This window comes from Rhagoletis zephyria, unplaced genomic scaffold (genome assembly GCF_001687245.7).
Source record: "Rhagoletis zephyria isolate East Lansing unplaced genomic scaffold, Rhagoletis_zephyria_1.1 Rzeph_scaffold_02395, whole genome shotgun sequence".
Taxonomy (NCBI): domain Eukaryota; kingdom Metazoa; phylum Arthropoda; class Insecta; order Diptera; family Tephritidae; genus Rhagoletis; species Rhagoletis zephyria.
This window is the reverse complement of record NW_016159479.1, coordinates 44,768-62,252: the sequence shown is the minus strand read 5'-3', so window position 1 is coordinate 62,252 and position 17,485 is coordinate 44,768. Positions and strand designations below refer to the sequence as shown.

The following is a 17,485-nucleotide window of genomic DNA, read 5'->3' as shown; positions in this document are numbered from 1 at the left end:
GGTCCAGCTCACTTAAATCTTAATATTTTTTTCGAAATATTTTGGTGGACGTCTTCAAATATAATAAATTTTGTAATCCCGGCGAAAAAACCGCAACTTTTTTTGGTGATGCAGTCTAATATACATACATACATATGTATGTATGTATGTTTAGAAATATAAAATTTCGCTTGCTTAGCATTTTGTTATAAAAGATATTGTATAATTTTGCATTACCTGCGAAAGAAAAACTATACAAAAGAAGAACTGCGCAACAGTACGAATTAAAAAATGTTTAAAAAATTCATTCGGAAACCAAAATGCAAAGAAAATATAAGTTTTTTANTGGATGGATGGATGGATACAAACAGCAAAGCAATGATGTATCATCAACGCGCATCCCTGCTTCCAGGAAATCGAAGCACATACACAGAGACCTTTACAGTACAATGAGATACTGCAAAGGAAATGTATGTGTAGATCGGCAGACAGCAACCGTAGCTCCTGTGTAAAGGGTGAGCCAAAGGGTTTGATGTAGCGTTTTAAAAATTTTCTTTTTATAGATTGCTGAAGAAAGTTGTGAGCGCCCAAGAAATATTAACGTCAATGTGGCCCACTGCTCAATCAATTATATTAAGCGATTGCAAAGGCGTGCTACGGGGTCGAACCATAAGCATGGTGTGGAGGTAGCGCAACACAGCATAAGGGAACACTACTTCGAAGAGCCTAGCCACTTTTGACGTCAAGATCGTAGAGCGCGTGGAAGACTGGCATCCTTCAAGAGGTGGCTCTTTTCCACCAAACACTACCGATGTAGACCTGTGGGGCGTCGAACAACTATCGATTGTAGACATACCCTAAACGGTCTGGCATCCAAGTACACCACAAGAGTGATTTGGGTTGCAATACATAGATATACCAGGCAATCAAGAGACAGATGAATTTACGCCCCCTACTGCCACACCTACCTCATCTGAAACAGACCGCTTTCATCCTGCAATCTGTGGCTTAAAACCTACTTTGTCGAACTGGCAAACAGAGGATGGAGCAGGAACCAACATGTTGGATAGCACCTCAAATCAGCACGCTAATAGACAAGAATAAGTCAAGTACACGCATTTTCCTCAAGCTTCCCCAACTCAGCTCCTTTCTCAAATAATTTCATAAATTGTAATACGCTGGTCAAACATCTGAGGTTTCGCTAGCAACAAGTTAAATGAAAAAAGGCCAAGCGTATAAAGATTTACTGGTGAACCCTTTTATAAGTTATAGGAGATCATGCGCTACGCCTAATCTCTCTTCTTCTTCATTCACTCAGTACCTGAGGCATGCTCCACACACGTTCTACTGAAATACAAAAGAAGGGGATGATTCATGAAATCATTATTTATATATAAAATTGAATCGCCGAAAACAGCCTTATTTATTTTTTTTTTGTTTTAGCCAGCTAATACACGGCTGATTGTTGATTAGTTTCGTTTCTGACCACTTTTTCTGTTCTCTACTTTAGCACTTAACCAATACTTCTATCAATGCCAATAGTTCTTGCGGCAGCTGAAAATGCTGAGTCCCCCTTTTGAATGCTGATTTCCTTTATGTTGTGTAATTCTTTTTAGAGTCAATGCATAGAGACGCGCGCATGCGCATGCGCCAGTGTTGCAATCGATTTCGCAAAATCACTTTATTCTGTGTTTAGGTGTAGTTTGTATGTACATATCGAGCCCTAACCGCCAAAATAACGTACGCGACATTTTTTCAAAATTTTTTTTTTTTGATGCAGAAATGCATCTAAATGCTTTAGGAATATTTCTGCATCAAAAAGAAAATTTTGAAAAAAATATCGCTTACGTTATTTTGGCGGTTAAGGCTCGATATATATGTACATACTTAAAAACGTAATAAAAAATAACTTTTTACTTAACGTCCCTTCTGTTGCTAATGCGGTGCTCCTAACTTTTCTACAACTTTGATGCGATTTATCATCGAGTGATTACTATCAGTGTATACAAATGTTCATATAGTAGATATCTATTTAGGTACATACATGCATTCCGTAAATGTTTTGGTTTTTATTTGTAGGAAAAATACGAAATGCTGTTACAAATAACCAATCTATCACAAAATAAAGACGTTTATTCGTTTTTCTAGCAATTTTCCGGAAGCATTTATACACACACGCATACATATGTGCATGCACATTTGATATTAACTCATATTTTCCTGTATTTATTTCCTTAAAATCTACCTGTATTTAATCCATTGTAATTTTATATATGTATGTATGTACATTAAACATTCGATGAAATAAATCCAACACTTAAATTATGTATGATGCGCTCTCTGCCAGCGCGCAACACGCTGCTGGTCAATGGTCGAAGCGAGAAATAATGGTAGCAGATACAATTTTCTACTCGATACGCTACCAATCGGTTGTTTGTACATACATACATATGTACTTATTTGTGTGTATGTATACCTACATATGTACGTTAGGGCGGGTCATTTTTTCACTATGCGCGTATAACATAGGAAGATTCAATGCGTGCAATTCTAAGCTAATTTGCCGAAGGAACCATGGGTCTAAAATCAATGTGGAGTTGGCCAAATTGCGAAAATAGGTTTCGAAGAAAATGTGAAAATTTTCACTGTTGCGCCCTCTGGTGGAAGTTAAAAAAAGACAAGTGCGGAAACGGATTCCTCATACGAAAAAATACCTCATAGCATGTTTTTATGCAAAATGTACTAAAGCACTTCTTTACAACACTAAAGCAAAATGCTCAGAAACTTATTTTCCAAATTGATTTTAGACCAATGGTTTCTTCTCCAAATTGGCTTAGAATTACACGTAGAACCCTTCTGTGCTATACGTGCATTATCGAAAAAATCTCCCATACAAATTGACCCGCCCTAATGTACATAGATACGTTGCAAACATTGGCATCGGCTTTGGGCAAGGTGTGCGATGCAGGTCAAACATTGCACTGCTGTTGAATGAGTGAACGCGAGTCATGGCTTCATGCTAGTAATATGTAATCTTCATTAACATATGTATGTATGTATGTGTGTATGCGGCACATGTGCTGGTTTGTCCGTTTTTTGTTGGACCAACTTCTTTCCTGCCTGCCAACAGGTAAACGATCTTAACTAACTGCACAGCCAGACGCAGATGCATACATACCAGTGTCTATGCATGTATGCACATACATATGCGCGAGTATGTATTTCTGAATGTGTCTTCTTTCTCCTTTTGCTTTTGTGTATGAGCCAAGTTCAATTTCCGGTCTGATTGCGTCTGCCTCTCGGCACAGTATACTCTAAATAAAAGTACATACATACACTTTTTGTGTGCTAAAGTAATAAAAGAAACGCTGTGACTGCCGCTGACGTCGCCATTAACGATGATGCAGCTAATGAAGCTGCTTTTGGATACACCTATACTCGTTTTAACTGCACTTTGTACAAGTGTGCTGGCTGGCTTGGCTTGGCTGGCCCACGCCCATTACAACACACATTTCAGACAACTTGACTTTTTTATTTAGTATAGCGAACCTGTATGCAGTACATGCAACTGTTCATACATACATACATACATACATGCATATAAACACTCATTCATTTACACACATACTGACTTAAGCAATATTAGTGTGTATCTTATAGTTGCTCTGCGTTGCCGTCTATTTTGCCCATTTGCACCGATCGATCGATTTACTACACAACTGTTTCCTCCTCCGGTTTATTTCAAAGTCTGCTATTTGTATGGTTTATTGCAGCTGCAGTTTACTCATATGTAGGCATGTGCACTTTTGTTTATTTTTCCATTTTTTTCTTTCTTTCATTAATTATAGTTGCTTCTCAACGTTTTCCTAATCCAACCTGTGCTTTTTTTGCAAGTGTTCTTAAGATAGCATGCAGATTACTTGTTATAACTACAGTTCGCCTCGGGTAGCTGATTGCTTCTTTTTCGATTGCTTAACCCGGCGCCAATGGCCGTGGGTCATGTTAATCCAACGCGATTTTTAACGGCTAAATTTTTTTTGGAAAATTTTACGTATTTGAGCATTCACAAAGCTTGTGACCCCTCTACTCCTTCCGCTCATGCAATCAGTGCGGCGAACAGTGCCGCTTAAGTGGGTAAATTAAGCACAGGGTGTCCCTGCAGTATTCCACAGAGACATTTTTTTTATTCAAAATTTTAAAAAATACTAAATTTTAAGGGAATGAATAAAAAATATATGTAAAAATATGTTAATTTTTTTATTATTTTGTTAAATAGTACGGGTTTTTAGATTTCGAAAGAAGAAATTAAAACCTGCTAATTTTTTGCACCTTTTGAAGTTATTCGTTTTTTGCTAATGCATAAAGTAATTTTTTGGTTTTTTCTCAGTGCCATCAGATCTGCACGATTCGTTCTATTTTCAAAAATGAAGTCTCAAATTAAAAAGCTTGACCCGTAGACAATAGAGGTTAACTTTTTTTAAAGAGTTGCCACCTGTTAAAAAACTAAATTCAAATTTTTCAGTAAGTTAAATGAATTATTAAGAGATGACTATCAATCGAAATGTGTATGAAAAGGGTTTATTTCTTAACTACATGTAGAAGGTTGCCACCTGTTCGAAAAATCTAATTCCATTTGAATTAAAAGAATTAGGTAATTGAAGTGGATTGGTATCACCATATGGAAGTCAGACGAAAGTGGTTTAAGAAGGTTTTATCTTGCAAATATTACGAAGAGAGTCGCCACCTGTTTGTAAAGTCCAATTTATTTAAACTAAAATAATAAGTGTGTGAAACCAAAAGTCTACGACATCGTATTTGTTATTTTATTACAAATACATGCATTGTCAATCAGTGATTTGTTCTGATTGCATTCCTTTTAAATTACTGGACTCTTAAATTAACTCAGCAATGTTTTTACTCTTCACTTATTTTTTGCTAAATATGTGCAATTTTTTCTTTTATCTGATACCCATATTGGTATATGTACATATTTCAGTTACCTTATTCCCTTATTAAAACGAATTTGATTTTTTAAAGATGTGGTATCCCTTTTACGTTCCGCAGAGAATTTTCAAAACCATTTCAATTGATACCCATATTGTAATATCTAATGAATTTAACTTATTAAATAATTATAATAAAATTTGTAACAGGTGGCAACCTGCAGGCCAAGCCCTGTCATTTGACACCTCACTTTTGAAAATAGATCGAACTATATGTACATACCTAAAGCAGTCAGAATATATTTCCGTAGTGTTTTTTTTTTAATATTTGCAATGTTTTTCGTAATAAATTTTTTTTTTTTTTTTAGTTTTCAATAGAATTATAGTTCATTCGGCATTAAATGGCATATAATTTAATGATTCAAAGTTTTTACAGAATTTAGGAAAATTCGACAAATTTTCATCAAAATTTTCAACTAATAAACAGAAATTTTTAGAATTTTTTTGAGTATGCTGTTCTGTAGTTCCCTCAATTTCAGTATAATAAAGTACAAGTTTTAAGTAGCTGTAAACATTATACTATAATCTAATTTAATTTAATAAAAATTAAAAAATTGGAAGTGCTAATTAAAAAGTTTGCAATTTAGTTGAAACTTTTCATAATTTTTGGACAAAGTTTTAAACTTTGTTTTTGTTAGCTAATGATAAAAAAGGAAAATTATTTGAAATTTTTTAAAGTGTTGCGTCTCTATTTATTTTTCCACCACCAGTTCTGCTTGTTCTGTTTTTTTTTTCTCTAACTAACGCATTTAACCTTGATGTGCTTTCTGTAGTAAAGTATTTTACGCACTTGACTTGTATAATGTCAATTTAATCTTACACTTAGCATAGATCTTTTTAGGCGCATGCAAGATTCTGCTGCCTTTCTAAAGCAAAACAAAACGGTGCGCATACACGAAAAATACCAAACTGGGCTTCAAAGCAATTATAAACGAATTATTTGCCTTTGATATGCTTGACATACGCCGACGACGACAGTAATACAACGAAAGTTAATAAACCAAATTAAAAGTGAAAAAAAATTGTTTTTTTTTTGTATTTGAGGCAACCTTCAGTTGTGTCCAAATTAAGCGACTTGATTAACTTGCCGATTGTCGCTTTTGCCTTGTCATACATACTATTCAGGCATGGGAGGCGCATACCAAAATACAAAAAAAAAATATAAAATATTTAAGCTTACATACATACATATGTACATTTGAATGTTTATATAAACAATATAGTGCCGGCCACTTAAATAGCGCCTCCTATGGATTCTCAGTATTAACAGTTTGCTTATTTAATATTAATAAAACCATGTAAATCCGATTTTTAAACTTTTTAACAGTTCAGTTTTAGTATAATAAGGCACAAGTATTAAGTTTATAAAAAACCGCCTAGAATTTTGAAAAAATAAATTATCGAGGGTGTTGCGAATTTTCTTCCAAAAAAAAATGAGACCGTATGTACATATTTTGAAATTTTGTTGAAAATTTTTTAAATTAAAAAATTTTGTATAAAGTTTGAAATTCAGATTTACATTTTTCTTATAGAATATGTTATATTTTTTTATAAAGAATTCATGAATATTAAATAAACTGCCAATACTGAGAAACAGACGGGTGGCGCTATTCAAGTGGCCGGTACTGTATATATTTAATTGCTTATAGTATTTACTTTATAATAAAGCAGACGAACATCTGAAAACAAACAAAAACATACCAAAGTGTCATTTGAGTTGCCTCCAAGGTAATAGTTTCCTTTTCTCATTAATTAAAACTATTTTTCGCTGGTTAATTTACCTCTACGTTGTAAACTTTTTATGCTGCTACTGTTGCTTTGTTGGTTTCTCTGTTTTTTTTTCTTCTTTTTGTTGAAGCACCATATTTGGCGACAAGTTGTCATTGTTTATTGCGTAGCGAATTGTGAATAGAATTTTTTTTATGAAAGTCATAAAAGCACTCGAGTTACATAAAACTTGCGCTAAATGCAGCAGTAGCGTAGAGTGCTGCATATTTCATAATGCTTTATATGTATGTATGCGTGTATGTGTGTATGTCTACATGAGTGATTATAACTAAATAAACATAAATGTATGTATGCATACTTTTTTATTATAATTTTTATTGATTTTTGGAATATATTTTAAAGTGCAATTCTTAACGCACATATTCTGTCCTGCCGCCAAAAATTTGTATGAAGTCTTAAAACGGCAATAAAATATTTGCCAAATACATACGTATGTACATGTGTTAAAATTAATACCTTTGTGCATACCTCCATAGCTACCGGAATTGGCTACCGCTTGTATACACTTTTATAAATATAACTATTATTCACATTTCTATTTTATTTTATTTTCTTTTTTTTCCCCCATATTACTAATATGTATTTAAATGTATTGTGCATTGTATGTGCCATAACAAAAGTTTTAAGAAGAAATATGCAAATTACATATAAAAGCGAAAATTATAGATTCAGCATTCGTCTGGCGATACTTCGCTGGAAATGATGCGGCATTTGTAAGCTTAGGTTTTTATAAACAAACATGATTTTTTTGCTATTCGCCTGTCTGCTTTTGTGTGGAAGACCGACTTTTTGATGAGTTGATTAATTTCACTTAATTGAATTCCTATATAGCAAGTCACTGTTAGTGAGTAAATACATAAATGGTTTTTCCTCTGTTGGATCAAAGTACGCAATAATTCGTATGAATTAATGGAGATGTATACAGTTATTATCGGGTAGAAATTGGTGATTTTACTTTGTCTCTGCTGAACCTTAAACACAGCTTCGTGATCACTGCAATGGCTCCATACCAGCTTTGTAGCTCCTATTAAACTTTCTTGCGTACTCACCTTAGCGCGTAGGAGCTTTTCACCTTCGGTGAGCCCCAGTAAAATTTCTTGCTTAAAATTTCTGTAGAACCCTTTAACGGTATTTTTTAATAGACTTTTATGAAACTTAATTTTTAAAGAGGGTCAAAAAGACCCATGCAGATGTGAGTTAAGCGGCAAAAATTTCTCACAAAATTTTATTATAGGTCTCTACTTGACTATATAGTAGAATCAAGCAAAGTTCCACCTTTAAAAAAATCGTAAAAAAAAAATATTTAATTCATTGCCGAGAAAACACCACATACTGCCAAAAATTCTTCCACTTCCTTTAATTATAATCGCAACAGATCGCCTGCATAGTGCTTGATCCGCGAAGTCCTCATTTTTTCCGTTTGCTGCAGTTGAAAGTGCACAGCTTGACCCATTTCCGTTCTGTTATAGTTGAAAATATGTTAAGTACAATTTTATTAACGAATCTTAACTCAGAACGAAAAATTTAGCTCGTTTTTTTATTCTAACCTCAAAAAACCAACTGCAAATATAGTAGAGTACCTTTAAGTTTGGGCCTCAGATTCTATGTCAGTCGTCTAAAATCTGTGCACATTGACTAATCCCTTTCGCTATGCAAATTACGAAACATTTTCCAATTATTTGTTGTTACTATTTGCCTTTCATTCTGCACAATCCACATTCCTATTTCGCATTCAACCAAACTATTTAGCGTTCGGACCGTCATCGTACTCCACTAAAGTTCGAAAAAAACAGCTGTGACAACAAATCGAACAAAACATCTGTATACTTTTAAGTGCTTATGTACCTATCTGTAACATGTACTATTTATTCGTTTTGGTGGCACTCGCAAATCACAATATCACAATCGATGTATGTTGCTGATAAGATTATTTCTCCACTTACTAAATAAGAAGGCACTTAAGACTTTTTTTTCTATTTTATTGCTTACTTCCCTTCATTCAATCATACGCACAAGCATACAAATGTATGTACATACATATTTGCAATTCATTCATTTCTTGATTTGCTATTTGCACTTCATTTCCGCTTAGCTGCTATTTTTTTTTATATATACTCAATATACGATAGTCATTGTGGCTGTTGGACTTTTTGCTTATCTGACGCCGGCTTTACGGTGGTGCTTTGGGCGATACGATATCACCACACCCCTTTCCTCCCACATGCTAGTATATACATTCATACATACATACATACACATGTGCCGAGTATGCTTCTATTTACATACATTTCCTGAATGACTTACATATTTTCCATTTTTTTTTTTCGGTTGATACACTGACTGAATTTTCTTGAATGAAGCGTCAACTTCTTCCAATTTCCACCACTATTTATCTCGCTCTACATACATATCTCTGTTGTTGTGTGCTTCACACAAATTTGGTGTCACATCGAACTAAAGAAATTGGCACCACCCACCCCGTTCTGTTCAATGGCCAAGTTTATTTCATTCATGTTCACTACGCGTATTCTTATCAATGAATTTTTGGCTTCGACGATGTTGTGTGCCAATGCTTTATGACTCTGTTTTTCTTTTGGCTCTAATAAAAATGCACTTTGTACGAAATAAAATTTTTATTTTTTATTTTTTTTTTTGTAAGGGTATAGATTAAAAAAATATTAAATTTTAGCATGCTATTTTCGATACGATTTAAGAGTGAACTTCGTGTGAGCTGTTTATGGGCAAGTAAATGCTATGCACAAGTCATAAATATTCTACTTTCATTAAAAAAGAAAAAAAGGAAAAATCTTATGAAAATATTTTAGTAGCCGCACCTTGTTTTCGCAATATTTATGACACTTCCGTTCAGATATTACGGCATACTCCGCACTATTAAAAATCAAGTGCTGTGAATGGATGTAGATACGTACATTGGTACATTAGGCAGTACCAGAAAAAAATTCAAATCTAAAGTATTTTTGTAAGGCAATTTCGTAAACAAATTTTTTGACATTTTCGGCTGTAAATGGCGAGGAGGGATTTCTTTTTTGTTCCAAATTCATTGACCTCAAGTACCCCGTTATTATTTTTATCAACCTAACGTATGTTTGTACCATCCTAATGTCTGTAAATTAAGGCTCACCAAAAATCATTAAACTTTTGCTAAGGAAGTATTTCAATTATTCCAGTAGAACTATTTAAAAAAATTTATCACCGAAGAATGTAAAAAGTCGACCTCTATGTTTGGCCAAAAAAGAGCTTTGCAAAAATACTTTAGACTCGGGGGCATACGCGAACTTTTTTTTTGCTTGTAAGGTGATATGGTCTAATGTACATACAGTCAGCGTCAAAAATATGCATACCCTGACGTCTTGGCGATTTTATTTATTTATATTTTCCATACCAAAATTTTCTTATTTTTTTTATAAAAATATATGTAGTTCATTCAACAAGAAACAATTTCTTAAATTTTATACAGAACTCAGGAAAATGCTGGAAATTTTCATAGAAATAGTTATTTTTAACGATTTGAAACTTACATTTCACTAGAATTAAATGGGCTACAAAACTCCATACTCAAAATTTTTCTAAGAAATCGAATTGAAAAATTAAATATTTCGATGATAACTATTTGATATTGCTTGCATCGTCCAGAGTTTTGCATGAAAAAAATATATATATATTTTTGTGGTTTAACTACATATATTTTTATAAAAAAAAATAAGAAAACTTTATTACGGAAAAAACCAATAAATAAATAAAATCGTCAAAACGTCAGCGTATGTTTACTTCTGACGCTGACTGTATGTATGTATATATCTTTACTGTTCTATTTATATACAAAGGTGTATATTCCTTTACACCGCGTGTGTTGAAAGACCCGTATGATATAGTCTATAGTATGTGAAGTCTACATTGTAGACACATCCATACTACATACATACATACATATTTCGCAAATTCTTCTACACTGTACTGCCGGTGGTTCTCGTTTCCATTTTTTATACTTTTTCATACGATGAATGACTTTGACTTTCCGCTGCCAGAAGGAAAAAAAAAAACAGAACAGAACAGAACAGCGGCACATTGCCTTTAATGCGAGCGATGTGCCAGCGTCGGCATCTCCATCGCCGCAAATGCCATGAATGGCAGGAAGTCACGTTTTTGCTTCCTCCGCTGGCGGCGTTTTCCATATGTTTTCTTTCATTTTTTTTTTATTTTTATTTTTTTGCTGACTTGCCAACGTTCCTTTGGCTTGTCACATTGATATTTCAATACAGATATCCATACATATTTGTTGGTATGTATACTATATTTCCGTTGAAGGTTTGCCTGATAATAACTTTTACATATCTACATTTTTACCGCCATAACTAGTTTTTGGGCACTTGGCCAAAAAGTTAGGCATGCCACTGCCATTTTCATTCATTGATTTCACCAAGCGTTCGTTCGTGTTTAATATTTATTAAGCGTTTAATAAGCTATAAGAAGGCAGGCACGTCAAGGTCGCAAGGCGTGGTGGAATTCGATTTCATTGGCCATTGAGTGGCGTGAGCGAGTGAGTGAGTGAGTAAGCGGCTAGCTGGCTGCCTCCTTGGATTCTACTTTTGTACATAAAAAAAAAATTGGGGTGGGAAGAACTTTCGTGCAAACGTTTACGTTTTTAGGCATACTTATCTGTTAATAAAAATCTGCAATAAAATAGAAAATTGTGAAATCACTTTAGTTTTCAAATTTTTACTTAAAATAATTTGTCTGGTTGAAAACATTTGTATAGTGGGTGGGCGTGATTAGGGCGTTTGTTTGCCTTGCGTGAAACTATTGCGATTTTTTTAAAACCAAGTTCATATTTTTCACGAACTTTCAACGCGCGAAAAATGAGAATGCTAACCGCATCGCGCATATGCATCTAGCTTCACATTCCTATACCCAGTGTTTATCCTCACTTGACATACTATAATCAAAATTTAATACCATTCCTCCCTCCTTTTTCAGGCGAAGCTAAGAACCTGAGTAGTCGCAATGCGGCCAATACCAGCTGTAGCACACAAGGCGTACGCGATGTATACTGCACGATCGCGCTCGATCAGGAAGAAATTTGCCGCACACCCACCATCGAACGCACATTGGCGCCATTTTTCGGCGAAGAGTATCAATTTAAAATACCACGACGCTTTCGCTATCTCTCCGTATATGTGTGGGATCGTGATCGTCACATGAAACAGGACAAGCCGATCGGTAAAATAGCAATTAAGCGCGAAGAACTGCATAAGTACAATCACAAGGATCATTGGTTTCCTTTGCGACCGGTCGATTCGGACTCGGAGGTGCAGGGCATGGCCCACATTGAGGTGCAATTCGAAGAGGTGCAACCGCCAATACATGAACAACGTATCAATTTGATGCGACCCAGCGAGTATGATCGCAGTGACATCATTGAGGACATTAGCCATCGTCATCAACAGCAAGCTCATCAGAATGACTACAAAGAGAATAGTGAGTTGAGTAATATACAGCGTGACTCGCTAAAGTCGCGTGGTCTATTCGGCACACATACAGAACATAGTACGAATTGGAAGAATGTATTGGCAATTCGGCATGCGCGTGTTGCAGTACGCTGTCTTGAATGTGTCGATTTGGCCAAAAAGAATGGCACTTGTGATCCATATGTTATATTTACCGCCACATATACGAACAAACGACAAGTGACGCGACGCACAAAAGTGCGTGAAAAGACCGTGAATCCTGAATTTGATGAGACGGTTTACTTTGATCTCTGCATCGATGCTGATAATCCGACAACCAAGTCGATTTCCGCACATCATGACGCCAGTACAACAAACTCCAACAAGGCCTATACAATTTATCCGCTGGGTGGTGCCGATCTTTGTGAGATATCTATTGCGCTGTGGCACCATTCGGCGGGCATGGCGGACAAAGTATTCCTTGGTGAAGTGAAGTTACCCATTTTGAATAAGCAGCAGCAAGTTGCTGCGCAACAATCCGCTTGGTATTTTCTGCAACCGCGTTCAGCTGGCGCATCGAATCGGTCGTTATCGTCGACGCCGCGTTCGTGCGCTACCCCACCTGGCACACGGCTCAGTTGCGATAACACTATCGGCACTTTGCGCCTAAAACTTCTCTACACTGCTGATCATGTCTTCCCGCTAGCTACATATGACGACTTAATGAACCTGCTGTTGGAATCGGTCGATCAACGACCCATTACTGTGTCTGCTGTCTCCATACTGGGCGAACTGGTGTCGAGTAAGACAGATATGGCGCAACCGCTGGTGCGTCTATTCACACACACCGGCCGTATTGCATCGATCATTAAAGCATTGGCCGATCATGAAATTTCCAACCTAACCGATCCCACGACGATCTTCCGCGGCAATACACTTGTTTCGAAAATGATGGACGAAGCTATGCGGCTATCGGGCCTACCATATCTACATCAGACGCTACGACCGGTGCTGGCGCAAATATTGGCCGAAAAGAAGCCCTGCGAAATAGATCCGTCCAAAGTGAAGGATCGCTCGGCAGTCGATACAAATTTGAATCATCTGCAAGACTATGTGGAGCGTGTCTTTGATGCAATCACAAAAAGTGCGGTGCGCTGTCCGAAGGTGCTGTGCCAGATATTTCACGATCTACGCGAATGCGCTGGCCGACATTTCCCACGTAATCATGAAGTGCGCTACTCAGTGGTTTCCGGTTTTATATTTTTGCGCTTCTTTGCGCCAGCTATACTAGGACCCAAGTTGTTCGACTTGACGACAGAGCCATTGGTGAGTAGAAAGGGCAAAGTATTAAATTATGCAAGAAGTGTAACAAATTTTTTTTTCATTTTTATTTTGCGTACAGGATCACCAAACGAATCGTACGCTGACGCTGATTTCTAAAACTATACAATCACTTGGTAATTTGGTGAGCTCCCGCTCTTCGCAACAGCCAAACAAAGAAGAGTACACCGGTCAGTTGTATAAGCGCTTCTACACGGATAAGCATGTCAAAGCGGTGAAGCATTTCCTGGAGGTAATATCCACACCGGGCGAAGATTCGCGACTGTCGGGTGATTCAGCCAACAGTTTATTGCCAGTAGTGTGCCCTGCGGACGGTACACTCGAACCAGTATTACTTAAAGAGGGGTGAGTTTTCACTGGACTAATGTTGAAAATGTATAAAAAGTTTAAATCTTTTGTGGTGTACTGCTGATATTTTACTAATAATTTTTTTATTATTTTTTTTTTTGCTTTCTTTATCTTGGGAAAAATATTTACACCTATGCACTCTTAACACTACTTATTACCAATTCACCGCAAAAAACGCAAAATCGTTGCTAACATCCACCATTAACATGTGATCGTACTGAAAATATAATTAATAATTTTACTTATATAGCGATGGGTAAGGATTTTTTACTTGGTTCTTTAAAATGTTGAAATAATTTAGAGCATAGTTTTTTACTTGTCAAAATTTTTTTGTTGACGTCCTATTATGGTTCAAAATCCTCAATTAAATATTTCGCTGACCTTTTTAACGATGTCAACGAAATAAATATATGTCCAACACCGGATTCAACACTGCGAACTTGGCATTAAATATTACATTTATAACAGCCGGTGGTTTCAATACGGCATTTTTTAGTTTTCCCAAATTGTCATTTTCATCCCAAGTGGAAACTCAGCATTATCCCTTTACAATTTTATATAAGAAACAAAACCTCTGGTAAAAGTCGAAGCTCGTTTTAAAATGTGCCATAATTTTAAAAAAATCTTCGGCGAAAAATGTCTCCAAATTAGGACTGGGTGTTCTGTTCACATTTTTTTAATATCCGGATAATCTGTATATTCGAATATCTGATTTACCGGACATCCGAATTGCTAAGTTAAAGGATATTAACCGGATACCTGGATAACAAAATGAACGGATATTAACTGGATATCGGGTTAACAAACTGGATATCCGGATTCTATCCGTTTATACGAATATCGGGATATCCGACGGCTGGTATAGTCCTTGTCCTACGGTGAATTTCAGTAACGTTTGCCAAAATACACTAAACTTTTTTTAAAAACACTACTAACCAGGCGTTAATTTCCAGTAATGATAAAGTAGCCTTTGTTCGATTATTTTCAATTTTATTGTAACGAAAGCTTTATGTGGCAGAGCCTTTACGCTTTGCAATTTTCTATTAATTTCACCTCAAACATACACACATACACACCCACACAAATTTTAATTTAAAACGTTATGCTCACACACACTTTTGCACATATTTAGGATGATGACGAAATATCCACAGTGTCGTAAACGTTTCGGCCGTAGCCGTTTCAAGCAACGTTACTTTCGCCTAACAACAAAAACCCTCAGCTATGCCAAATCGAAGGGCAAACAACCCATCTGTGATATTCCATTGTCGGAGATTGAGCGCGTCGAGCAGCTAAACGAGAAGAGTTTTAAGATGCAAAACTGTTTTAAGGTGAGTACTCGCAAATTGACTGACACTAAATTGTACCCACATAATGCCCACTTCATAATATATGTACATACACATACATACTTGAATATATACAAATGTACATAAATTTAAAGCATTTACTATGTTGTAATTACGCGTAATTGTTGTTAAGCCTTATTTAGTTGACAATGTCATAATACCATTGCTGCTACGAGTAAATATATGGTTAGGCCGATTGACTGACAACACCGACTTGTTTTATACGTATTATTGTTGACAAAATTCCAACACCACATCTAATAAAAAAAAGAAAAAGTGACTTGTGCAAAACCACTTGAGCAGCGCATAAAATTTCGCACTCAATTGTGGGCGCCACACCACACATATGTATGTATGTATGTAGACGAACACACTTTTGTCATACTCGTTTGTTAATTCATCAATAAATATTAATTATTGTGGGAGGCGGCATTTAGCGGTTGACTTCTTTTAATATTTAAGGCGGTCGCGCATGTGTCGCCTCTTTTGTTGACTATAAATTTACTTTTGTGTGATGTTGATAGTTTTTGTTGTTAACTTAACTTGTGTTGCTTAGAAAAAAAGAGAAAAACTTAAAAGTGTTTTAATAGAATATAATAATGCAAGCGAATACTTAATACATGCATAAATAAATAAAAAAAGTCATATAACTATAATAGTGTGGCGCAACAGACCTTGAGCATTTAGGCCAGGGGTCTCTTGCTTTTTTATTATTCTAAGTGGTGGATGGCTTTTTTTGAAGAGCTGTTTCAAGGCAGATTATTGTACGAACTTTGCACGCACTACACACCGTTCTTTTAAGATTTTAGGTATGCCGCAATATTTTTTGCAAATATGTAAGAGAAAGCGATCTGTTAGCGTGCCAAATACAAATGTTAGATTTCTTAAATTTTATCTTATATGAAATTCATACGCGGGAACATATCCATTCTTTGTATTGTCCACATTTTTTATTTTTATTTATTTATTTTTTTCAATAAATATTTATTTTTTTTCAATACAACCGTGCAAATTCATGTAAAAAAAAATATTTTTTATATAAAATATGCAAATTTGGGTGTGGCTGTTTAAAGCGCCAGCAACTTTAGAAACCCACAGATCAAATATTTTCACTATATATTTGCATTTGCATGCAAGCAGTGAAGGAATTATATTTGCCAGCGTCTGCATACTTTTTGCTTTTATTATCTTTATTGCAGTGCGGAGCACGGAAATAAAACTTTTCCCTTTGTAATAAATGCTTTTGTAAAGTTTAATGTAAGCAGCATACTATCAAAGTATATACAAATATACATATGTACATACATACACATAAATGGGTATAATTATGTATGCTTGTAATTTCAAAAAAAAAAAAAGAAATCCTACACTAAAAAAAACTGTTTGCGTAAACTCGCGTTTTTTTTTTAATTACCCCCACGATTTCACCTATTTTAAGCGCTCAGACAAACAATGCAGCTAAGTCAGCCGCAACAGCTAGTTGTACGTTTTTACTTTTCTTCGAATGAAATGAAGATTTACATAAATTCTTTTGCTATAATTAAAAATGTACATTGTTTCGCATGATTCCCACACGTTTGTTATCTTTCTTGTATGGCAAGCGAACATAATTTTTTGCTGATGGTTTGCAAGCATTGCGAGAAGATATATAAAAGCACAAATAAAACAATATAGTATATATATATATTAACATAATTTCAACGCCCACAGTAGAGTAGCGCGCTGCTTTAACATACACATGTACACACATACATATATATTTAATTGTTATTTATGCTAGCTCCTCTGTATCTATCATCGCAGCACTATGCCACTATGACAAAACACTACGCCACCACATAAAACACTCTACATACATACATCTATTCGCAGTGAAATCATCGTTTCACGCTGTTTTACGATTTGTATGCGAATTATGTTGCACATTGTGTTGTATTGTGTTAGCCATTTGTGTGCAAAAAAAAAGCAAGGCAGTAGTGTATTTGCAATACCAATTCGTAGTTGTTGCAACAATAACCTAATGAGCATCGCGTTTCACACGAAACTAAATTCGAAGATGTAGTGTAATTCTTAGTGCTCGTGCAGGAACATTGATAGCACAGGTGCATTCTCCAGTGCTTTTCCATAGCCTCTTTATATTTGCCACATGCTGGCTTGCACGGTGTTAACACTTTCCCCAGGCACAAATAACTTTCGTTGAATAATTAATTTG

General features: G+C 35.4%; 1 protein-coding gene across 5 annotated transcripts in view; it reads left to right on the top strand.

Moving 5' to 3' along the window:
* RasGAP1 (Ras GTPase activating protein 1) overlaps window positions 1–17,485 on the top strand; it is a 42,987-nt gene that overhangs the window by 21,683 nt on the left and 3,819 nt on the right. For 4 of the 5 annotated variants that reach the window (XR_001848153.1, XM_017621240.1, XM_017621241.1 and 1 more), the window contains exons 3-6: window positions 11,766–13,561; window positions 13,638–13,921; window positions 14,175–14,180; window positions 15,057–15,255. Coding sequence is in view for 4 of the 5 variants with exons in the window: in XM_017621240.1 (XP_017476729.1) it covers window positions 11,766–13,561; window positions 13,638–13,921; window positions 14,175–14,180; window positions 15,057–15,255 (2,285 nt within the window). In the remaining variant the exon portion in view is untranslated. The remainder of the gene's footprint in view (window positions 1–11,765; window positions 13,562–13,637; window positions 13,922–14,174; window positions 14,181–15,056; window positions 15,256–17,485) is intronic. The other variant, XM_017621243.1, reaches the window with a different exon arrangement.